The sequence below is a fragment of the Hippocampus zosterae genome, chromosome 11, assembly GCF_025434085.1.
Source record: "Hippocampus zosterae strain Florida chromosome 11, ASM2543408v3, whole genome shotgun sequence".
Classification (NCBI taxonomy): Eukaryota; Metazoa; Chordata; class Actinopteri; order Syngnathiformes; family Syngnathidae; genus Hippocampus; species Hippocampus zosterae.
This window is the reverse complement of record NC_067461.1, coordinates 23,672,143-23,697,091: the sequence shown is the minus strand read 5'-3', so window position 1 is coordinate 23,697,091 and position 24,949 is coordinate 23,672,143. Positions and strand designations below refer to the sequence as shown.

The following is a 24,949-nucleotide window of genomic DNA, read 5'->3' as shown; positions in this document are numbered from 1 at the left end:
ACTTTACGATGCACATCAGTCGGGGACTTCCTCAATAACAGACCTCAGCATATCATCATAGGATATAATAAATCCTCTACTTTTATACCGAATACTGGAACTCAACAAGGGCGTGTCCGAAATTCCCGCCACTACTCCATCTTCACGCAGAACTAGCTCCATTTATGCCACCATCATCATCAAGTTGGCTGAGAACATGTTAGTAGGACTTACTACAGACAGCAATGAGTCAGCTTAAAGGGAGGAAGTCCAGCTCATGGCCAACTGCTGTCTCCTCAATAACACTGACACATAAATGCACCCGAGACCAAGGAACTCATTGAGGATTTCAGGATATCAGTGAAGTAAAAGCACCCCACTTTTTACTTCAAGAGGTTGAAAGAATGAGAGCGTTAACTTCCGTCAAGTTCACTTCTCGGCCGGCCATAGCTGGTTCATTATCATATCCTTTCAGATGGGAAGGCCCAGCAGTAGCTTTACTGAGGAGCGTTAAAGCAGGCTCTCCGAAAGACTACCTGTGGCTTTTGACTTCTATGGATCAACAATTAAAAGTATTCTGTATTCAGGCATATTACAACAGTGTTTGGTTCTTCTGCTTTTCATAGCAGAGGACAGGAGGGTCCTAAAACGGAGAGCGAAGCAACGAGAAAGAACCACTGGGCTATACTTCACCCTCAAGAGAGATCCACACTGGTCAACAATAAAAAGGGGCGGTGGGGGTGGAACAACCCTGCACATACACCGTTCTCTCCTCTGGATGCAGAACAGCTTATTCCTCAAGGCTGAAAAATCTAGTCAATCAGGTAGAGTTTTGCTCACATCTGTCAACTTAATTCTGTATTTTAGAGGCATTATAAGGAAATTTTGGATAAGGGCAAGTACTGTCTTTGTAACTCCAACACTCCTCTGTCACCTGGTTCCTGCCTGTCCGTCACAACAGAGCAGGTGAGGAACCAACTGAGGAAGATGAATGTGAGGAAGGCAGCAAGTCCGGACAAGATCCATTCCCGGCTCCTCAGGACCTGCTCTGACCAGCTGTGTGACATTGTCCAGCACATGTTCAACCTGAGCCTGAAGCTGGGCAGAGCTCCACACAGCTGTGGAAAACTTCGTGCCTGGTCCCAGTGCCCAAGACCCCCCCACCCTAAGGAGCTGAACAGCTACAGACCGGTGGCGCTGACGTCTCACCTGATGAAGACACTGGAGAAAATCGTCCTCGCCCACCTTCGACCGCTGGTGAGCCCGGCACTGGACCCGCTGCAGTTTGCCTATCAGCCTGGCATCGGCGTGGAAGACGCCATTATCTACCTCCTCCACTCAGTGCTGTCACATTTGGAGAAGGCTGGGAGCACTGTGAGAATCATGTTCTTTGATTTCTCCAGTGCCTTCAACACCATCCAGCCCAACTTACTGGGAGGCAAATTTCTGCAGGAAACAGTCCTCACCAGCACCGATGAACATCCAGGGTATGGACATAGAGAGGGTGACCTCCTACAAGTACCTAGGTGTTCTTCTGAACAACAAACTGGACTGGTCTACAAACACGGACACCCTGATTAGGAAAGGACAGAGCCGACTCTTCCTACTCAGGAAACTGAGGTCTTTTGGGGTACAGGGGTCGCTCCTTAAGACTTTCTATAACTCGGTGGTGGCCTCGGCCATCCATTATGGCATTGTCTGCTGGTCAGGCAGCATCTCAGCCCGGGACAGTAAGAGACTGGAGCGACTGGTCAGGAAGGCCAGTTCTGTCCTGGGCTGCTCCCTTGACACTCTGGAGGAGGTGGGCAACAGAAGGATGCTAACTAAGCTAAAAGCTATGATGGCCAGTCCCTCCCACCCACTCCAGCCCGCCCTGACAGCACTTGGTAGCTCCTTCAGCCAGAGACTGTTACACCCGCGCTGCTAGAAGGAGAGATACCGACACTCGTTCCTACCCACTGCTGTCAGGCTACTGAATAAAAATAACAATAATAATAATAATAATTAAATGATGTGAAAGACAATTGTAAATAGCACTGCGATTTATCCGTGTTGTGTTTATATTGAACGTAATTGAACGGTGTTTGTTGTTTTTTTCCCCTCTTCTTTCTACCTACATTCTTGCTGCAGGAGGCTGTAAATTTCCCCAGTGTGGGACTAATAAAGGATATCTTATCTTATATCTTATCTTATCCAAACCTTAAAAGCCATTTAAAACAAGTCATTAAAGGTCTGGTAAATGTTAGTGGAATTAATACAAAACCCAAAGGCATCCCAAATCTTAATCCATCTCTTCTCTTCAACCAGAACAACTAGCCCTACTAAAACTAGAATGGTTCACACTCTGGCCTGTAAATGCTTGCAATTTTTACATGAAGGTGACAGAAAAGGCTTTTAGCACTTTGTGATAAGCAAAGTCTATGTTGCACAATTACTATGCATGCTATCTCCACATTTCCACTGGGCACTAAAAGGGGAAAAACTCATCTGTGAAGCAATGCAGCTTCTCTTTTTATCAAATCGACCAGAATGTCCATAGTATACATCAGCGGTGCCCATTACGTCGATCGCGGACTGGACCCAAGTCGATCGCGAGGGGTGTAGAGGAGAAAAAACTCAACCATTTGTGTGTGTTTGTGCATGTTAGTAATCTATTTTTGTGTTAATGTACACTACACCTAATCATCCTATCAGTCTCATTTTCACAAAAAATATTACAAAAATAAAATGAAGCAGGTAAATCTTGAACCGACGCTGGCCTGTGACCTGCATCACCAGAAGTTGTTAGCGCTCTGCAGTCTGCAATTGCAGCTTGAGATCAGAGCTGTTGCGCTACATCTTTTATCGTTAGCGTTATTCTCATTCAGTTTGTTTTGTATACAATTCACTGAGGACACGGGCAATAAATAGGAATCTAGGGGTTCCGAGGGAAGCACTTTAAAACGGTACGTGTGAGCTACGACAGTTAACAGGCTGCACAAGTGTGCCACATGCCTCCGTGTCAGGCTGTTGCTCATCATGGCGTGCGTGTGTACGTGTGTGTGCGGGGATGGGTCAATCGCAGGAGGTTGGTACATCGAAAAGTTGATCTTTGGTCCAAAAGGTTTGGGCACCCCCTGGTGTACATCAATGAATTATCATTAACAATTGTGATAGTGTCCATACGGTATGTTGTTATTATTTAATTCTGCCAATATAGGCTCATCTGAATCTACAACAACAGCAGCCTCTCTTCTGGTATAGTTCCCCAACAGTTTAAACACGCTGTGGTCCAACCCTTGATCAAGAAACGTGGTCTTGATCCAGATGTGTTGTTCTTGGTTTTACTGTTTGGTGCTTTCTACCGCCTTTATTACCGATTTGTTTTACTGTTTATTGTGCATGTTAAATTGCTCCATGTACAGCACTTTGTATGCAGCGATGGCTGTTTTAAAGTGCTCTATAAATACAATTGACTTGACTTGATACAAATAAATTTCAACTATCATAACCAACATCCAATACAAGTTAACTGAGAACAGCAACGGTTACAACAAACATTAGCGCACCTGTTCTTTGCATTGCACCAAGGCTCTCTGGATCTCATTTGGATTTAGAGCATGTGCATGAGGCAGGCAGCTCAGAGCCAGTTCAGCAGCTGCACGGACCATGTTGAGGTCCCTCGCCCGTGAAGCGCGGTCAGCCAATGATGCTACTTCTGGAGGGGTGAGGTGACCATCCCAACACTCCATCAAAATGTTGAGAGCAGAACTGCCAATCTCCATTGCCTGACCTGAAAGGGTATGGAATGAGTGTGAACAGCAAAAGATAACATCACATACGAATTAGAGTAGCAACTGAAAACCATCCCACAAAATTGTGTACAGTGTACATGCAGTACAAACAGCTGAAATCACGCATGGGCATGCACAAATACACATAATGCAGTGTAACAAACCAGTAATCCAGGAAACATGTGAAGAGTAGGTTCTGGACAGCCAGTTGGGAGAAACAAAGTTGTGAAGACCAAGAGCATACAGGCCGATCTCAAAGGCACACAAATGAAGGTTTCTGTGAGGCCCCTGGTGAGCTCCACTAACAGTGGGCTGGGTGAAAATGGAGGTAGATGAGTTTCCTCCAGCTTTGATGAGCACCGTCTTGGCTAACTCAAAGTAGAAGTGTGCTGCGGCCTCTGATGGCTGGTTGGGCACATGAGGAACATGGCACTCTGGACGACGCCCTTTGTACCTAAACAAAGAGCATCAAATTAAATAAAACATTTTATCATCATCTCACAATCTATGATTCAATAAAATGTCTTGAACCTCTTACAGCAGAAAAAGTTTGAAAATGTTTACTCAACATTTTTAGTCTAATTCATTATGTGAATATACAGAAGATTAACCACATTTTGATCATGTCAAGGCGGCAGGGTAGTGGGTAGCACGTCTGCTTCACAGTGCAGCGGTACCGGGTTCAATTCCAGCTCCGGCCTCCCTGTGTGGAGTTTGCTTGTTCTCCCCGGGCCTGCGTGGGTTTTCTCCGGGTGCTCCGGTTTCCTCCCACATTCCAAAAACATGCATGGCGGGCTGATTGGACGCTCTAAATTGTCCCTAGATGTGAGTGTGGCCATGGCTGGTTGTTCGTCTCTGTGTGCCCTGCGATTGGCTGGCAACTGATTCAGGGTGTCCCCCGCCTACTGCCCGAAGTCGGGTGGGATAGGCTCCAGCAACCCCCACGACCCTAGTGAGGATGAAGCGGTTCGGAAAATGGATGGATGGATGATCATGTCAATTTGGCTTTAGCTGCTTATCTTTTGAATACATTTTTACGCCAAACTCTCGCATACAGAAAACACATCATTTCCAGATCTGTTCGCAAACTGAGAACGAGCTCGAATGGCAGCTTCAAAATATATGAGTTTTATGTTATACATTGCTTTCATTTTGTCATGCAGTTATCTGCCATCCCCCTGGAACTTACCGGTACTTGATTTAGGATTCATTTTTTTGAAATTGTTGCTGACCTGGTAATTCACACAGATGGAATGACGTGCAGGACAATGTGCCACAGAGGAATATATGAGCAAAATTGTATCATGTTTAAAGTTTCATTTTATCTGGGCACATCTAAATGTTTGGGTGCGTATCCAGCAGCCCCAAATTCCTGTGCACAAAGGTGGAGGGCTGTTGAAGTCCACAATTAGCACGTCAATACAGGTGGGCGATCACAGGGGAGAGGGCGAAACTCGGTGACAAAAGGGGAATGAATAATTCGGGAACAGCGGTTGAACAACAAAAGACGAGTTGAGAACACCCGTTGCGCCCAGGCGACATTGGCCATCCGCAAAGTCTGCAACATGTTAATTCAATGTAGACCAAACAGAAACGGCGCCAACGTACTGGTGATTCAATGTTTAAAAACAGGTAACCAATCACTACCAAGGGGCCGGACCGTGGGTGTGGTATGCAAATATCGGGGGCAGTGTTTTCCTTGTATGTTACAATAAAAGTCTGAAAAGTTAGAAGTAGAGCATTTATATGGAAATGCTCTACTTCCCAAATTTTCTAGTTTCAAAATTTCTTTCAGAACCAATTAATTTTGTAAGTAGAGGTACCACTGTATTTTATTTTGATGGAATGTGCTATTACCTGCTGGTGTCCGTGCTCTTGGCTCTGGCACCAACCCCTGCCCTGTGAGATCCACTGGAGGAGGACGATCCCAGCGAATCTGAAGATGAGCTACTGATGCTGTCGCTATCTTGACCCCGACCCCATGATGTTGCTGCCCATCCACCTCGTAACGGCCGCCGGCTGAGGGTGGGGGAACTGTCTGAGGTTGTCTCCGGAGCGCTGCTGTCAATGCTTGCCATACCTATCAAGAAAGATTTCATGTTACTTTTTGTTGCAAAATCAATATACCATATTTTCACGACCATTCGATGCAGCGTGTTGTTTGGCGCAGTCTCAGTAAGGGGTGCTATTTCTGTATTTGACACATACACAAAACGCACCGTATTATTGGGCGCAGCCAGGCATGGTAAAACATATGCCAGCTTGAACATATGGCATGCATGCACACACGCTAAAAACACGTTTTTAAAAAGGCAACGGAAGCAAAACTGAGTTCGGGTGTACTTTATTTAGCCATTTTAAAATCTACTCACGTTTTTCTCTTCACCTCTTACACGCTCACCCTTCACTCATTAGCGACTGGTACCTGCTAGGGGCGTGCCTTTAGCGTCCTCTTACACGCCCTCCCTTCACTCATTGGCAACTGGTACCTACGAGAGGCGTTCCTTTAGCGTCCTCTTACACGCCCACCCTTCACTCATTGGCGACTGGTACCTGCTAGAGACGTGCCTTTAGTGTCCTCTTACACGCCCACCCTTCACTCATTGGCGGACTTCCGCATGCCTGTCATCACTCACTCCGCCTTTTCTCTATATAAACAGCGTGTCGGCCAGAGGTGCTCTCAGTCAGGCTTTGGAACTCGGCACATACACTAGACGCTCCGCATTATAAGGCGTCCTGTCGATTTTTGAGAAAATTTAAGACTTTTAATGACGCCTTTAAGTCGTGAAAATACGGTGTATATATTGTCACAATGCATCATACCAAACTTTTTATTTGGCTTTTTTATCAAGCGTGAGTGACAATTATTTAAAGAATGAATGATGGTATTTAAATACGCAACATGCCAAGTGAATAAAAATGGAAACATAATTGCCTGCCAGAGTGTTACCAGTGTGTTTCTTCTTCTGTCGGACAGGAGATCCCCAACAGCGTTGGCTGTATCCACAGCGTGCCCCAAGTGCCAATCGGCTCGGCACAGTGTTGTCAAGCTTGAATGTGGTTGACTCATTTTGACTGTCACTTTGATTGCCTCCTGTGACTACATGGAAGCAAAGACACTTGAGATACATTCTGAAGCAATATATAGTGTCAATTCAAATGCTCAAAATGCTGCACAATTCAGATTATGTTCAGATTTAGGACAGAAATTTGTGATTCAAGTTGCGGTTGCATGAAAAAAAGACTGTCTTGCCGGTGCTGAGGAACCAGAGCACCTTGATGAAAAATGGGCTACTGGAACAAACGAGGTATGGCGACATGCGATAACATGGCTCCGTTGGAATGCTACTACTCAAGCAACCCTAGTCAGAGGGGTTACATGCAGAGAATGTGGGCGAAATGGTTACTTCGAAACCCACAGTCACGGTTGACCACGAAACAACGAGTAGCTCAGTGTTCCAACATCCACAAACGGCAACTGCCGTCACAACTTCAGATTAATGAGGTACAACGCAGGTTCCATGGTGAAGGGACCCAGGCTGCCAGATCAGAGGAGGAGGTCATACCAGAGATTGGGAGGAAAGCCCCAATGAATGAAATGCTGAACGAGGCAGCAATTGACCTGAAAGCTAAGATCATGGCAGAATGAAAGCTGGGCAACCTAGAAACCGATTACAACGGCTATGTGAAGTCGGCTTCACAGTGAAGAGGTATCGGGTTCGATTCCAGCTCCGGCCTCAGTGTGGAGTTTACATGTTCTCCCCGGGCCTGCGTGGGTTTTCTCCGGGTGCTCTGGTTTCCTCCCACATTCCAAAAACATGCGTGGGAGGCTGATTGAACACTCTAAATTGTCCCTAGGTGTGAGTGTGAGCGCGGATGGTTGTTCGTCTCTGTGTGCCCTGTGATTGGCTGGCAACCAATTCAGGGTGTCTCCCGCCTACTGCCCGATGACAGCTGGGATGGGCTCCAGCCCCCCCCGCGACCCTATTGAGGATCAAGCGGTTCGGAAGATGAATGAATGAATATATATATATATATATATATATATATATATATATATATATATATATATTAGAGCTGTCAGTTTAGCGCGTTTTTATTGGCATTAATTTAAATGAATTTTAACGGGATTAAAATTTTTCTCGCGAGATTAACGCGGCTCACGTCACAAGCGGATGTTACGTTGCTCTATAAATACACCAGAACAAAACAACAAGCGCGCTGCAGAAGTCCACGCCCATGTCTGTTTTGCCAGCCACGGCAGCATGAGACACCGAAAACGGATACTTAAAGAGTTTATGAATGGAAAGTTTACTTTTAAAAAGTTTCCCGATTGCTCCACTGACAAGACCAAAGTTATCTGTTCTTCTCTCTCTCTCTGTATCATACAGGTATAAGATGTATGCCACTGACACGATTGTTACTTGTTTGGAACTATTTTGTGTGGAAGGTTACAGTGTTCTGCGTCCATGTAAAAAGAGCGGGTGGAGCTTCTCTGTGCTTGTCTGACAGTGGTAGCGACCTAGCGAAAATAAAACATCTCCAGTGTTGTCATCGAACCAAGTGTAGTCATTCGAAATGAGGTCTACACAAAAACTGTAGAGAGACTTCCGCACAAGAAGGACCAACACAATCAACATAGCCTGACTGTGTTAGGGGGAGTGACCCCCCCCGACCCACACCGTTCAGAATGGTTTGCCCAGGCAGCACGGGGGAAGTGCGTGCGCTTTTTTGTACGGCGGGCAGTTTGGAATACAGCGGCATATAATGAACGCTGGTGTCCGGTGTCTCGTTATTCTTCAACAAACATACAGAAACAGACACAGAAACAGAAACAGTTCAAAGTAAACTTGAGAAAAACGAAGTATGCAACCATGGTTTAAATCTACTATAGGCTGAGTACTAGTTTACCTTAGATGTGCACTTTATAATGTTATATTGCTCTGTTTTGATTTTATTAAAAAAAGCTGTTAAAGCAGCTGTCGTGTGACAAAACATTGTTTTCACTGTTGTTGATGGTTAGTAATATTGTGTGAGAGATTATGTGTGAATAACTGCTCTAAGTGAAAAATGTTCATGTAAAATTGAAAATCGAAATTGTTATTTCAGTAAATATTTGCATTTGGCACATAGAAAACTGATTCATGATTCCATGTTGATGAGAGCATTAAAATGTGGGAAAATAGGACAAAAAATGTAAAAGGAAATTCAGAAACGATAAAAAAAGTGTGAGTAATCACAATTAATTTTTTAGTCCATTTGAGTTAATTATGACAGTTGCATTTTTAATTAGATTAAATATTTTAATCGTTTGACAGCTCTAATATATATGTATTGATATAGATATAGATATGCACACACGCACACACACATACATATATATATATATATATATATATATATATATATATATATATATATACATATATATATATATATATATATATATATAAATTCTGTGATAGCTCCCTCTAGCAGGCGCTAATCCAATCACCGCACGTCCAGTGTCGACGTAAGGCATTCTCGCTAGCCCCGGTGCGCAGACTCGTGATCTGATTGGCTATTGCAACCTGACTGTGCCCGTTCATTTACAGCGCACTTACAGGGGCCTGCTCTGTTTAATCTGAAGGCCCAGAGCAAGTTCAATTTACCTGGCAACACAAGCTAGCTGAAATATGATTGGTTAATATCTCTACCATAATAAGTAAGTTATTTATCGAGTGGCTTTCAATGCTATCTAAAATAACATATCTATGTTATCTAAAATAACATTGAAAACCATTCGACTAAGTGGAAATAATATGATGTAAAGAAGACAGAAAATAATTGTGTTTACATATTTATGAAAATAAAATAACATGAATTACATTTATGTTATTGTATAAATGTTTAGGCCAGCAGAGAAGGCCTTGCTGGCGCTGAAGCCCTGCCGCTGATTAAAAAAAAAAAAAATCCTCGTCTCACCCCTCGGGTGGTGTCCGTCCCTCATTCAGCTCGGGTCCTCTACCAGAGGCCAGGAAGCTTGAGGGTTCTGCGCAGTATCCTTGCCGTTCCCAGCACTGCACATTTCTGGACTGAGATGTCCGATGTTGTTCCCAGGATCTGTTGCAACCACTCATCTAGTTTGGGGGTCACTGCCCCGAGTGCTCCGACCACCACAGGCACGACTGTCACCTTTACATTCCAGGCTCTCTCCAGCTTACTTTCACTGTAAGTCTCATGGAAAGTGTGAATGCAGCACTGAGGGCGATCCCTACCGTAACAATCACGGAAACCAATGAGCTGATATACGCTTCAGCATCAGTGATCCTTGAGATGCTTGGCTATAAGAGCAACCATGGAAGCCATGAGATACGTTACCCACCATGGAAAAGACGGTTGGAGGCTAAGATCAAGGCGGCCCGGAAAGATGTGAGTAAATTGACGGAGGCCCAGAGAGGTGTGATGAAAAGGCCGATACCCGAGAAGTACATCCAGATGACCATACCTGAAGCACTCGAAACTGCCAAACAAAGGCTCCAAGCCTTGTCCAGCCGCCTAAAGCGATACACGAAAGAGAATAAACAGGCTGTTTGCAACACAACCTGCAAAAGTGTACGCTCAGTGGCAGGGTCCTAACAACAGAGCTGACCCACCAAGACTGGAAACTGAAAGGTACTGGAAAGGCATATGGGAGAAGGAGGTTGCACATAACAACAGTGCACAATGGCTGGTGACCCTGAGAGAAGAGCACAGCAACCTCCCTGAACAGGACCCAGTTACCATAACAGTGGCAGACATACAGCAAAGAGTCTCAGATATGAAGAACTGGACAGCACCAGGCCCGGACATGGTCCACATCTACTGGCTAAAGAAACTCACAGCACTCCATGAGCGCCTAGCAGTGCAAATGAACCAGCTGCTGAGGGATGGGACTCACCCAGAATGGCTAACCGAAGGGCGAACGATCCTGATCATGAAGGATCCCTCGAATGGTGCAGCCCCATCCAACTATCGCCCAATAACCTGTATCTCCACTACATGGAAGCTCATGCCAGGCATCATTGCGGCTAAGATAAGTGGACACATGGCTCAATACATGAACGAAGCGCAGAAGGGCATTGGTAGAGATACCAGAGGAGCCAAACATCAGCTCCTGGTTGACAGAACAGTCGCACAAGACTGCAGGTCCCGACGTACCAACCTGTGCACAGCTTGGATTGATTACAAGAAAGCCTATGACTCGATGCCACATACATGGATGACTGAATGCTTGGAGTTGTATAAGGTGAACAGGACCCTAAGAGCCTTCGTTGCGAACTCGATGAGGATGTGGAAAACCACACTTGAAGCCAATGGCAAGCCACTTACCCAAGTGTCCATCAAATGTGGCATAGACCAAGGTGATGCACTCTCCCCACTGCTGTTCTGCATAGGACTGAACCCGCTAAGCCAAGTAATCACCAAGACAGGCTATGGATACCGCCTCAGAAATGGAGCTACAATCAGTCACCTCCTCTACATGGATGACATAAAGCTGTATGCAAAGAGCGAAAGGGACATAGATTCCCTGATCCACACAACCAGGATCTACAGCAGCGACATCGGGATGTCATTCGGGCTTGAGAAATGTAGTCGGATGGTGACTAAGAGAGGAAAGGTAGTCCGCACTGAAGGGGTCTCACTCCCTGAAGGAACAATAGCATACAATGAGGACAGCTACAAGTACCTTGGTATACCACAAGCCAATGGCAACCTCGAACTGGCAACAAGGAAAGCGGCTACGGCCAACTACCTCCAGCGAGTGAGGCAAGTCCTAAGAAGCCAGCTCAATGGCAATAAGACCCGGGCAATAAACAGCTATGCCCTGCCAGTGATCAGATACACTGCAGGAATAATAAGGTGGCCAAAGGAAGAGATTCAGACCACGGACGTTAAGATCCTAACCATGCATGGAGGGTTCAATCCCAAATCCAGCACCCTGAGACTGTACGCAAGCCGAAAGGAAGGAGGCCGGGGACTAGTGAGTGTGAGAGCCACTGTCCAGGATGAAACATCCAAGCTCCATGAATACATCAAGGAGAAGGTTCCAACGGATGACGTACTCAGAGAATGTCTCAGACAATGGGGAACAGAGGATGAGGCGCTGGAAGAGGGACCATCATGGGAGGACAAGCCCCTACACGGGATGGACCACCGGACCATAACTGAAGTGGCTGATCTCAAGAAGTCCTATCAGTGGCTCGAGAGGGCTGGCCTGAAGGACAGCACAGAGGCACTCATCCTGGCTGCTCAGGAGCAGGCCTTGAGCACCAGAGCCACCGAGGCCCAGATATACCACACCAGACAAGACCCAAGGTGTAGGTTGTGCAAAGAGGCACCTGAGACGATCCAACACATAACTGCAGGGTGTAAGATGCTGGCAGGGAAAGCCTACAAGGAACGCCATAACCAGGTGGCTGGCATAGTCTACCGAAACATCTGTGCGGAGTATGGACTGGAAACCCCAAGGTCAAAATGGGAAACACCTCCGAAGGTGGTGTAGAATGACAGAGCGAAGATCCTGTGGGACTTCCAGATCCAGACTGACAGGATGGTAATGGCGAACCAACCAGATATCGTGATCATAGATAAAGGGCAGAGGAAAGCCGTTGTAGTGGATGTAGCGGTCCCAAGTGATGGAAACATCAGGAAGAAGGAACATGAGAAACTCGAGAAATACCAAGGGCTCAGAGAGGAGCTGGAGAGAGCCTGGAAGGTAAAGGTGACAGTCGTGCCTGTGGTGGTCGGAGCACTCGGGGCAGTAAGCCCCAAACTAGATGAGTGGCTGCAACAGATCCCGGGAACAACATCGGACATCTCAGTCCAGAAATGTGCAGTGCTGGGAACAGCAAGGATACTGCGCAGAACCCTCAAGCTTCTTGGCCTCTGGTAGAGGACCCGAGCTGAATGAGGGACGGACGCCACCCGAGGGGTGAGATGAGGATTTATATATATATATATATATATATATATATATATATATATATACACATATATATACACACATAAATAAAACTCTCCATTCGAGTCCTTTTCCTCAAACCATGACCACTTGAATGTGTTCCGAACACTCGCGTCGATTGCCTGTATGTCAGCTTGCCTGTCTAGCTGTTTAAACATTTTGCTGGGGCCGTACCTGGCCGATCACGCATTAATGATTAATCTGCCTTTTGTATGCACACGTGCACCCTTTGTGGCTTTCGTTCTCGCCGAAATTTCGAAATTTCCGTGATATGGCGAGGCCATTAGAATGCGAGCGGAAGGGGTGTTCGTGACTCAACATGGCATGAAAGCAAAACAACAAACTCAAAAGCGTGTTCGTTCAATGTTGTCAACTAATATCCGGATTGATTTTAGGCATTTTTTTCGGAGGAAATTCCATGAAAATTTGAAAATCCAGAATTCCAGGAAAACCCAGAGGACTTTCATTTCTATGATCTCCTACAGCCATTGTCTGTAACTCATATGTGCCCGGAATATTCTGCAAATCAAACCTTCGAAGGCACTGTTCATTCGTCTCCAACCTCAGAGAAACCAACATTCTTACGACTCAAAATTAAACGAACATGCGGAAGAAAACAAGGCCACTTTCCCCCCCAACAGTACACAGAAAGTATTTGAGACAGAAACATCATTGGTGGAAATTAATGAACTTTTGCTCACCCTGTGCAATGAACCTCAGACTTTCTGTTGCATACAGAATTCATTCAAGGAAAAGCAAGAAGTAAAGGAAAACAGTCTTACTATGGAGGGGCACCTAACTATCAGAAGGTGAAGAAAATCAAAATAAAGAAACACGTAGGAAGAAACAATTCAAACCAACAACTATACAATTCATAAAAACAATCATAACAAAAACAATAATAACAATAATGACAGGACTAATGGTCGATATGACACGATGCTTACCACAATTATTGGTGCTCTGTCCTGCAACGCTGTTCTGTACTGGTTTTTGTTCATCCAGCTCTTCACAAACCACAGCAGATGAGGAGTTGGAAGAAGAGGCCACCAAAGTGGTTCCAGAGGAAGATGAGGGGCCATGTTTTGACGGGCTGCGTAGGCTGCCCCCTGCAGGCTTGCTTGAGTAGAAGGAGCTCAGGGTCTGAGGTTTGTGGGTCTGACTCTCTCTGTCTAATAATTTATCAAGTATCTGTAGATAAATGAGAAAAGAGAGGCCGGTCTTGGGAATTACATTTGGAATTATACAAGGGAAACAAACATGCAAGCATTCTGATTCTGATGTAATAACAAATGAAGGCGAAATTTACATTGCCCTTCTCAACTGACCAATTTCTCCTGTGATGTCTTATTTGTTCATATTGCAATATATTTGAAATGTATTTCTTTTTATATTAAAATAATGTGGTTTGTCCAACTAAAGGCTTAAGGCTTTAGAAAAGGGAAAAATACTGAAGTATAATATACTGTGGAGGAAAAAAATCCTTTGGAATTCAAACTGATCTCATTTTCATTTCAGTACAATAGATGGTTTTGTCCAACTAATAACACACAAACAATTAAGATTTAGTTTCATGTTTTTATTGGAAACATTCAATGCCAACCAGTGAGGAGTTGGTTAAAGATACAACAGTTTCGGAAATGCTAAATGGGATTTAACATGTGCTTTTCCACCAACAAGGCACAAAAAGCGCATCGTCCCACCATGTCCAAGTACTCAAAGCTCATCATCTTACACTTGATGGTGTGACTCCTCATTCACTTACTGATGACACAGCATCAGCAGACATTGGTGAATCAGTATCTTGCTCATGGACAATTGATGATGACGGGCAGCGGATCGGTCCCACAATTCTAAAAATTGGGAGAAGACCACCCTATCACAGAGCCATGCTGCCCCGGGTTTTGGTTTGTAATACTTTGACTGGCAACCAGTTGAGGGTGTACCCTGCCTACTGCCTGGAGACCCTCGTGAGCATAAGTAGATGAGAGGATGGGATAGATGGATGGATGGATGATTCTGAAAACTTGCCAAACATGCCACAAAGGATTGTGATGACATATGAACAATGTCTTGAACAAAACCACTCTCACAAAAGCAAAGATTATGAATTGTGAATCTTCAATGTAGCTTGGAAAGCGTAAATGAAGCCTCCTAAAACCTTAATGTCGCTAAAATGTTCGGCACTGTTAGTATTCTCCCTAGGAGCAGTCATTCAAAAAGATGACGATGAGAGCAGAACAAAGAATATTCAATGTGAAAAAAATTATTGAGTGCCCGCTGAAGACAGAGAAATCACAGCACAGGCATCAACATCTCTGTTGACTACAAGACCTTCAAGAACCACAGTGAGCTCTGAAAAACAGACAAGAAAGGAGTATTTTATGAAAATCCTCACTCCTCGGGTGGTGTCCATCCCACATTCAGCTCGGGTCCTCTACCAGAGGCCAGGAAGTTTGAGGGTTCTGCGCAGTATCCTTGCTGTTCCCAGCACTGCACCTTTCTGGACTGAGATGTCCGATGTTGTTCCCGGGATCTGTTGCAACCATTCATCCACTTTGGGGGTGACTGCCCCAAGTGCTCCGACCACCAATGGCACGACTGTCACCTTTACATTCCAGGCTCCCTCGAGCTCAGGGGTGGGCAAACTTTTTGGCTCGGGGGCTGCATTGACTTTTAAAATTTGACAGAAGGGCCAGGTCAGCACGAGCTATGGTACATTAAAAAAAAAAAACTGCATTTGTTGACAGTCTATATCAAACATCAACAGAACAAAAGCATGAAAGTACGGTCCTTCATATAATTTTTTTAAATGACAGAAGTGTTGTTGATGACCTATTTTAGCCTGTGCATCGCTGCAGATGGGTTATGATCAGACCAGTAGAAGTAGAGCGATACAGAGGTGGTCGAAAAGATTGCACCCCCCCCCCCCCGTGTTCTGCAACTTAAAGTCAATGTGCCACCTGGCGGTGAAATGCCTGTCATTACAAGTCCAATTGAAATGAATGCAATCATTCACATCGAACCTTAATTGTGGACCAACCTTCGGCGGGCCGGATTAAAAAGACAAACGGTCCGGATTCGGCCCGCGGGCCATAGTTTGCCCAACCCAGCTCTAGCTCCTCTCTGACCATTTGGTATTTCTCCAGTTTTTCGTGTTCCTGATGTTTCCATCACTTGGGATCACTACGTCCAGTGCAAGGGCTTTCCTCTGCCCTTTCATCTATGGTCACAATATCTGGTTAGTTCGCCATGACTCATTACATTCGCTGTAAATTTCCCCATTGTGGGACGAATAAAGGATATCTTATCTTATCTTATTACCATCTTGTCAGTGTGTATCTGGAAGTCCCACAGGATCTTTGCTCAGTCATTCTCCACCTCCTTTGGATGATTTTCCCATTTTGACCTCAGGTTTTCGAGTCCATACCCCGCTCAGATGCTTCGGTAGACTATGCCAGTTTATGGCGTTCCATGCAAGCTTTCCCTGCCAGCATCTTACACACTGCAGTTGTGTGTTGAATTGTCTCAAGTGCCTTGGGTCTTGTCTCGTGTGGTATATCTGGGCCGCTATGGCTCTGGTGCTCAGGGCCTGCTCCTGAGCAGCCTGGATGAGTACCTCTGTGCTATCCTTCAGCGACTGATAGGACAGGTGGTACTTCACATAGGCGTTGCAATCGGTTTCTAGGTTGCCCAGCCTTTATTCTTGCAGTTGCTGCCTCGCTTAGCATTTCATTAATTGGGGCTGACCTCCCAATCTCATCATCTGCATTCATTGTGGCTGGTCTCCCAATCCCTGGTATAACCTCCTCCTGGAATCTGTGTTGTACTTCTTCAATCTCAAGTTGTGATAGCAACTGCTGGATGCTGGAAGACTGAGCTACCAGTTGTTTCGTGGTCAACTGTGATCGTGGGTTTCAAAGTAACCATTCAGCCCACCAGGGTTGCATGAGTAGTAGCATTCCAACAGAGCCATGTTATCGCATCTCGCCCATCACCAGCATCCCCCTCTCTTGGTTCTGCTCCTATTTTTCTGACCGCGCCCAGTTTATTCAGCTCAAATGTTTTAGATCTCACCCCTTTCCCCTCACTTCAGGTGTTCCTCAGGACTCCCAGCCCGACCACTCATTGTCGAGTCATTGTTTGCTCTTGGCTACTGCCATGTTTGTTCGTTGCTTTTTGTTTGTTTGCTTGCACCTGTCATGTTTGTTTCTGTCATGGTTCTGTTGTGTTAGTTTTTTGCCACAGTCATGGTTTTGTTTTGCTACTTTGGGTTAGTTTTGGTGTTAGCACTTTTTTGTTTTGGATTCAGTTTTCTCTGTTTTATTAAATATAATTCGTCACATTCACCCTGCTCCTCCCTCCTGCCTGCTTTTTGGGGTCCACCACCACCTCGCAATCGTGACAATAACAATGGAATTTCCACTACCCGGAACCCGGAAGCCATACAGAAGCACGCAGTGGCGAAAACACAAGCAAGTCCCGCTCGATACTATGGAATAACTCTATTTAGTCTCATCGGATACAAAACGGCGAACAGTAAGTGACTCTATTAGCATTAGTTTTACTGCAGTTGTGAACGATTTGTATTTCGTTCACAGCTCCGCGTTCCCTGAACGCAACATACTCATAGCTGTTCTGCCATTGGCTTACTGAGCATCATTCTGGCCTCTGATTAGCCAAGCGGGACATCAATATCTATGTGTGTAGATACTGTAACTAGAGCTGTGGAAGATAGAGTGGAATGCATCCAATTAGCTGCTGAGAGTTATTGCTTGTGGCTCGACGGACATTAAAATAAACGAACGTTTCCTGGAATGCTTTACTTGTGATCATGCTAAAAAACTTACGCTGAGAGAAGGCGAGTTCCATCGCAAACTATGGCCATTGAGGACTACGAAGCGTCCCGTGGCTGGTTTAAAAGTTCATTGCATGACATCAGCTGAGCAACGCTGTATTGGGTGGCAATTGAGGGGAGGTCGAGTTAGAGACAGTGAGATAGTGGAAAGAAAAGTCACCGGGTCTGTCACTCGTCTCATTTTAGAGCAAAGCTTTTGTGTTTTGAACAGTGGTTGGAGCATATATTTTTGCATTTCATTGCTTGTGTTGTTACACATGTGTTTTGTTCACATACTTGCATATTCATAAAGGACGTGTACCATGCTCATTTCCCACATCAGGAAATTATTTTATAAGGAAGGATTGGACAGCGCAAACATGATTCCGTACTACAGAATATTTACTGTATAATATGTAGGCCTGTGCGGTTGATCGCCTGGAAGCGTAATCATGTAGTACTCTTCCATACCGATTGGGAGCAGCAGCAGCTAGGATTAAGCTTCAAGACAAGTGAAGGTTCCGACGTGAGCTAATGCAATGAAAGGTATCTTTCATTTACATTTACGTTTACCGGAGATGCAACGGCACCAATGTTCTCACCAAGCTGCGCAACTGCGCACTGGTCGCACACTTTCAACGCACAAGAAAACCTATCCATCGCAGTGAATGCACGGCAAATGAATTAGACGTAACTTTTTTTCTCTGTACCAATTTGCTGTGTAATTCAGTGAGTGACAAGTGTCCAGCCAATCACACGATACGATGCAATGATATGCCGCCAATCACGAAAAGAACAGGCTGTCACACAGAAAAAGATCAGACTCTGACCAAGTTACAGTTCTAATTGACTTTATTTTACTTGCCATTAAAACAAATGCACCAAATATTAGATTGGTGTTGATTTGATTCCTATTAAATGTTATTCAGTGTTATATTATTGTGTTAATTTTCAATGTTAAAAAAAAGCTCATCGTAACAATATCACACTTTAATTGTTAAAATAACCTTTTTTCACATTTTCAGGTAGTGGTGTGCCGTGGGATTTTTTTCAATGAAAGAAATGTGCCTTAGCTCGAAAAAGATTGAAAAACACTGAGACAGAGCACAGAGAAAATTGCTAGCACCATTATGTTAAAGAATGATCATCGATAATCATTGAAATAACTTTAAAAAAAAAAGAATAGATTAAATTTTGAAACTCCACATCCAACAACACAAATAAAACATTTGCATTCAAAACCCCCGTTTAATAGAGATAATAATAGGGATTATACCCATCGTACAGACAGTCCTCACCTTCTTCAGTTTGCTCTGGTCATCTTTATATGTGATCATGAGGGTAAGAGCAAGATCTCCCTTAACTCTTCTTGTTCCTTCACAAAGCAGAGGATGCTCTGCCTCACTCACGGTTGTCTTCATCCCTGCATACAAAAACAAAAATCTCTCTCTCTCTCTCTCATATATATATATATATATATATATATATATATATATAATCTCCAAGTAAAAAAAAAAATGAAGACAAAATCACCATGGGAAACAGAGCCTTCAGTCGCTCTGCTCCCCACCTCTGCCACACACTCCCCGCTGACCTTCGTAATACAGACTCATTAACACGTTTCAAATCCAGCCTCAAAACACATCTGTTTAGACAAGCCTTTTCACTTGGACCATAATGCCATTATTTTTATTTTGTTGTATTTTTTTTCTTATTTTATTTGATGTTGTTTTTACATTGTATTTGTGATTTTAACTGCTTGTTGTAAGGTGTCCTTGAGTTCCTAGAAAGGCGCCCACAAATAAAATGTATTATTATTATTGTTATTATTATTATAAAATTAAGAAACACTTAATAGTGTCGAATCTGACAGCAGCATTGAGAAAGATATTAAAAACAAAAACTGTACCGTATTTTCCGCACGAAAAGATGCACTGGATTATTAAGATATCCTTTATTTGTCCCACAATGGGGAAATTACAATCAGAATTCAGAAAGGAAAAACGCTGGGTAGGGAGAGTGAAAAAAAACATGCTCGAACTATCCTCTTCCAAGGATAATTTAAGTCCAGGATAAAAAAAAGAAGACCCTAGCACATAAATAAGCATATGACAGTTACAACAAGTCGCAAGACATAACATGTAATAAGGGGGAGGATGAATGGGAAGGGGGGGTGGGAGGGTAACCGCGACGCGGCCGGAATGACCAGCTGCACGGTCACCGTTGCACTCCGCATATCGACCACGTCACGGGGGGGAAAAGAATCGGAGCGATGAAGACGGTGATAACAAGGATGTGTATGCGCGTGTGGTTGTCCAGTTGTGTATGTGTATGCGTGTACAGGTCATAGCTGCTTCGTCGAGGTCTGCTCATCATGAAGACAGTCCCGGCTTATCAGTCCATGGCCGAGAAGGAGGGGGGTGATGGTGGGGGCCCTAGACTCCATGCGTATTTCCATCCAGGGGAGAGGCCAGATAGCGTTGTTTACAATTCCAGACAGCCTTGAGTCCCTGGTCTGTATCTCCTCACTGGCGCCGATCAGTCGAATCAGAAAATTCTTTCCGCAGCGTGGATTACAACATTCTCCATGGTATTGTCGATCATGCGCAGTCGCTCCAAAACTGCAACAATATATATCATTCACCACTTGAGTCTGAGTGTTGGACATTCGCGCCAAGCCATCCAGAGTGACCGGCAGCTTCTTCACTTCCAATAGAACCGCTCCCGTCGGTTCAATTTTGCAATAGAACAGCAAGCTGCGAACACCAAACAGCAGCATACCTGTGATCAAAAGGCCAATAATGTAGATGTCTTCCACATCCTCCACGGACAGTAATGCCAGGCACACCGGTCTCCACTTTCTCCATGGATCCAGGGCGTATCCGGCAGCAAGTGTCCCCGGAGGGCAAGCAGGCTCCCCACTGCCCGCTCTTTTCGTCGAAAATTTTTTTGTTGAGACACCAGCCAACTAATTCCATGGTTAGTTCTTGGATGAAAAATACGGTAGGAGGCTCGGAAAAAAAAGTTAGACAAAGACAGCACAAGGACTAAGTGGCGATTCCGGAAAGGGTGGGGGGCAGGGCAGGAGGAGTAGTGCAAAAAGCGTCCGCCTTCGTCGAGAGCCAAGCAGAAGAGGCGCACCTTCAATGAATGGCTATTTTGTAAATGTTTTTCATATACAGTGCACTCCGCTTAATAGAACACCGGTTAATAGAGTAATCCGCTTAATAGAGCAAAGGGCTCTGGAACAGATTTGCCTAATGCAATTTCCTATAAAGATACTCCGCTTAGTAGAACAGATCTCCGCTTAATAGAACAGGCCGTAAGCAATGAACATTGTAAACTAGTGGTTTTCGAAGTATAGCTATCGCGATACTGTACCACTATCGCGAGAAAACGCGGTAGTTCTAGCCGTATACAGTAACAGGTAGCACGCGTCACTCCACACATAGACACACGCACGTCACAATGGCTTCAACTTCATTCAAGAGACGAGAGAGAGACGAAGTGTAGCTATCGCGATACTGTACCACTATCGCGAGAAAACGCGGTAGTTCTAGCCGTATACAGTAACAGGTAGCACGCGTCACTCCACACATAGACACACGCATGTCACAATGGCTTCAACTTCATTCAAGAGACGAGGGCTATCACCTGCGGATAAGAAGGACATACTCAGACGATACGATGCATTGCCGGATTCTCAGAAGGTACGCCCGCGGTTTCCAGGACTTCCCTCTTATCCAGCGCATTGAGAGGGAAGTCAACCGCAAAATTACGGACTCCTGTTTCCAGACAAAAGTAACGAAATTTTTCTCGTGATTTGAGATGTTTGACTGAAGTTGATTAAAGTTGTTGTTTGATTAAAGATATGGACGTCCACAGTCGAAATATCTCTTCTAACTCGTCAGCAGGGGGTTTTCTGCGTGCATAACTTGGTCGTCGACGTGTCTGAAGGTGTACCTAATAAAGTGTCTCCGGTTAATAGAAACCCCGCTTAGTAGAACAGAAGCGCTTCGGCCCAATGGTGTTCTATTAAGCGGAGTGCACTGTATTAGACGCCTCGCACTAAAAGGTGCAATCTACAATGCGTCCACTAGATGGTACTACGCTCCTTCCATTCAACTCTAGAGGCGTCCGTTCAATTTGAGAGGCGTTCATGACCGCCTCTGAAAATTGTAATTTTAAATTTAATTAACTATTGTATTATTATACTATTGTTATTATTATTATTAACATTATTAATACTATTATTATTTACTATAAATTTATTTTTTAAACTATGAAAATGTCAAATAAGATTAAGATATCCTTTATTCGTCCCGCAATGGGTAAATTACAATCAGAATTCAGAATCATAATAATTATGCATCAAAACAGAAAATAGAGTGAGGAAATCACAAAATAAATTCTATATGCCCCCTACAGAATTTATTTTGTGATTTCCTCGCTTGATTTTCTTCGTGGTTTCAGAATTAAGAATTAAAAGAAGAATTAATTTACGTTTTTTGTAGGCGGCCTTGAACGCCTCTCGAGTGGAGACGGACAAAGACGTACCGTACCTGGACTTGCTGAGACTGTGAAAACCATTAATAAAGTCTGCGTTTAAAAAAATAATAAAACCACAACCACAGCTCTCATTTTTTCAACAATCTCAGGTGTGTCTTTTTCCTTCTCCTTCCCTTCTTTTGAAGGGAACCGGTCAAGTTGAGAGGCGTTCATGACCGCCTCCGAAAAACCCATTGGCATTTCCTTTATCGTAGCTCCAAGAGTACAATCAAATAAGATAAAATAAGAAAACCTTTAATAGTCTCACAATGAAGAAATTCCCACTTCACAGCAGCAAAGTTATGAGAGGAAGAAGTAGAAGAACAAAATAAATAGAAGCTGCTGGAAAGGCAGCCACTCTCATGGCGCCATCTTGAAGTCAAAATAACACAAGATGCCAGTCGGAGTTGTGTATTCACAAATGATGAAATCACAATACAAATTTTGTAAGGGGGGGGGGAAATAATTTATTTTGTGATATCCTCGCTTGCTTTTCAGTTTTGATGTATTATTTTCAATCTTTGTAGTTTCATTGAAGTTATCGTTAGTATACGTTTTTCGGTGGCGGTCTTGAACGCCTCTTGAGTCAAATGGAAGAAAGCACGGAGATAGACAAAGACATACCTGTATTTGTTGAGACTGTTAAAAAATTACCACAGCTCTCCTTTTTCGGAGCTGCAACACATACTTATTTAATAAAGGTGCAACACAGTTTACTGAACCAACAGCAAGTTATAACATTGGAAGCATGTCTCCGGGAAGGAGCCATCCTGGAGTCGATATATTACCGTAATGACCATACAAAAGATGCACCAGATTTTAAGGCGCTCATGATCTTTTTAGAAAATTGAACACTTTTTGGTGCGACCAATAGTGCAGAAAATACGGTACATAGTCATTTGCAAAAATCATTTGTAATCACTGAAATATTCCAATTTCTGATGTAATGAGTTTCAAAAAAGAACATTTTCTCTCATTATAATAATAGACAACAAAAGATATTTTCAATTATTCTACGAAAAAAAAACGATGCGAATACAACACACTGCTACTACTTACCTTTTCTCACTTTATTTTGAAAACTCATTAACGGACCGTATCAAATAAATACTTCTAGTGCTGCTTTATAATGATAATAATAATACATTTTATATGGAAGCGCTTTTCGTCATACTCAAAGACACTTTACAAGAGCTCAAAACACAGGATAAAAATGTACACTTAAAGACAAGCATAAATGATTAAAAAAAACACATTTAGATGAACAAAAAAAAAAGCAAAAATGGTTTAAAAGCATCGCGTTAAAAGCATTAAGGTGTTAAAAGCATCACGGAACAAGTGAGTTTTAAGTGATGATCTGAAGGATTGGAAGTCAGTGCTGTTGCTTGCGGATGTGTTGTGGTAGAGCGTTCCAGAGGGTGGGGGCGGTGACAGAGAAGGCTCGATCGTCCCAGGTTTTGAGCTTAGTCACGGGGATGGCGAGGAGGTTTGTGTTTGAGGAGTGGAGGTTGCAGGAAGGAGTGTATTGGTGAAGAAGGTTGGAAAGGTTGGAGGGAGCCTGATTGTGAAGGGCTTTATAGGTGTGTGGAAGGAGTTTAAACTGAATACGCTGGGGAGCAGGGAGCCAGTGAAGGTATTTAAGCATGGTGGTGATGTGAACACGAGTGCGGGTGTGCGTGAGTAGACGGGCCGCAGCATTCTGCTCGTACTGTAGTTTATTGAGGAGTTTGGAGGTTGTACCGTAGAGGATGCTATTGCAGTAGTCAAGGCGGGAGGTGATGAAGGCGTGGATGAGGGTTTGAGCGCTGTTGAAAGAAAGTGAAGGGCGGAGATTTTGAGGTGAAAGAAAGCAGTTTTGGTGATTTGAGTGATGGGTTGGTTGAAAGAGAGGTTATTATCAAAATGGACACAGAGGTTGTGTGAGTGGAGGGAAACATGGTGCAGTTGTCGATAGTTAAGGTTGGAGGCTGTTTGGGTGAGGGACTGAGGACTGATGAGATTTAGTGCAGATAAGAGTGACAAAGGTGTTTGCATCCAGATTTGATATCTGAAAGACAGACAGGGTGGAGTGGGTTGTTGGGGTAAATGATTTGGTGGGGAATTACAATTGGAGTGGAACCGGAGACCATGATGACGAATGATTTGGCCGAGGGGTAGAAGGTATGTTTTGAAGAGAAGAGGACCAAGCACAGAACCCTGGGGGACACCTTGGGACAGTGGGGCAGTGTATGAAGAGCAGTTGTTGATGTGTAATACCATGAAATACAAACAGCAGGGGGAGATCTTTATTCACAAATGTAGAGCTGAATACCTCTTATTCAGATCTACATTTCAAAATTATTAAAACAGAAACTGATTAGGAAAAAAAAGATACTCCTTATGGACTCACGACGTGTGAGAAAGATTATATGGGCCATGTACAATGTGAGTTGGGCAGCAGCCAAATGGTGGTCCTATCCTCAAATACAGAAGCTGGCACGAGTATGTGGAATGTCACATCTCTGGAAGGGAGGAGCCCGAGCTGGTGTGCATGATTGAAAGGTTTTGAAAAAACATCGTCGGGCTGCCCTCAACATATAGCTTGGGTACCAGTCCTCTTGAGTGGGCCTGCCCTGGATAGTTTTGCAGGGTGCGATTGGGGTTCAGGGCCCCCCGGATCAGAACTCAAGCGGTGTTTTGTAATTGGACTTCTATGGTCAGAATAGATTACACATATCGAACACCCTGTTCAAACCAAACCGTCCATATGTGCACTTGATACCAGGACCGACCAAGCCTGTCAACTTTGTTAAAAATGGTAAATAATCACGCAATATTGCAAAAGTTGTT

The 24,949-nt window shown here is 44.1% G+C and overlaps 1 protein-coding gene across 2 annotated transcripts in view; it reads right to left on the bottom strand.

The window, feature by feature from the left end:
• Nucleotides 1–24,949, bottom strand: part of zswim8 (zinc finger, SWIM-type containing 8) — a 204,509-nt gene that overhangs the window by 13,844 nt on the left and 165,716 nt on the right. Inside the window, exons 15-20 of one of the 2 annotated variants that reach the window (XM_052080981.1) lie at nt 18,871–18,995; nt 13,683–13,926; nt 6,688–6,852; nt 5,610–5,832; nt 3,917–4,206; nt 3,528–3,751 (exon numbers count right to left, since the gene is read on the bottom strand). In XM_052080981.1, the coding sequence (XP_051936941.1) occupies nt 3,528–3,751; nt 3,917–4,206; nt 5,610–5,832; nt 6,688–6,852; nt 13,683–13,926; nt 18,871–18,995 (1,271 nt within the window). The remainder of the gene's footprint in view (nt 1–3,527; nt 3,752–3,916; nt 4,207–5,609; nt 5,833–6,687; nt 6,853–13,682; nt 13,927–18,870; nt 18,996–24,949) is intronic. The other variant, XM_052080982.1, reaches the window with a different exon arrangement.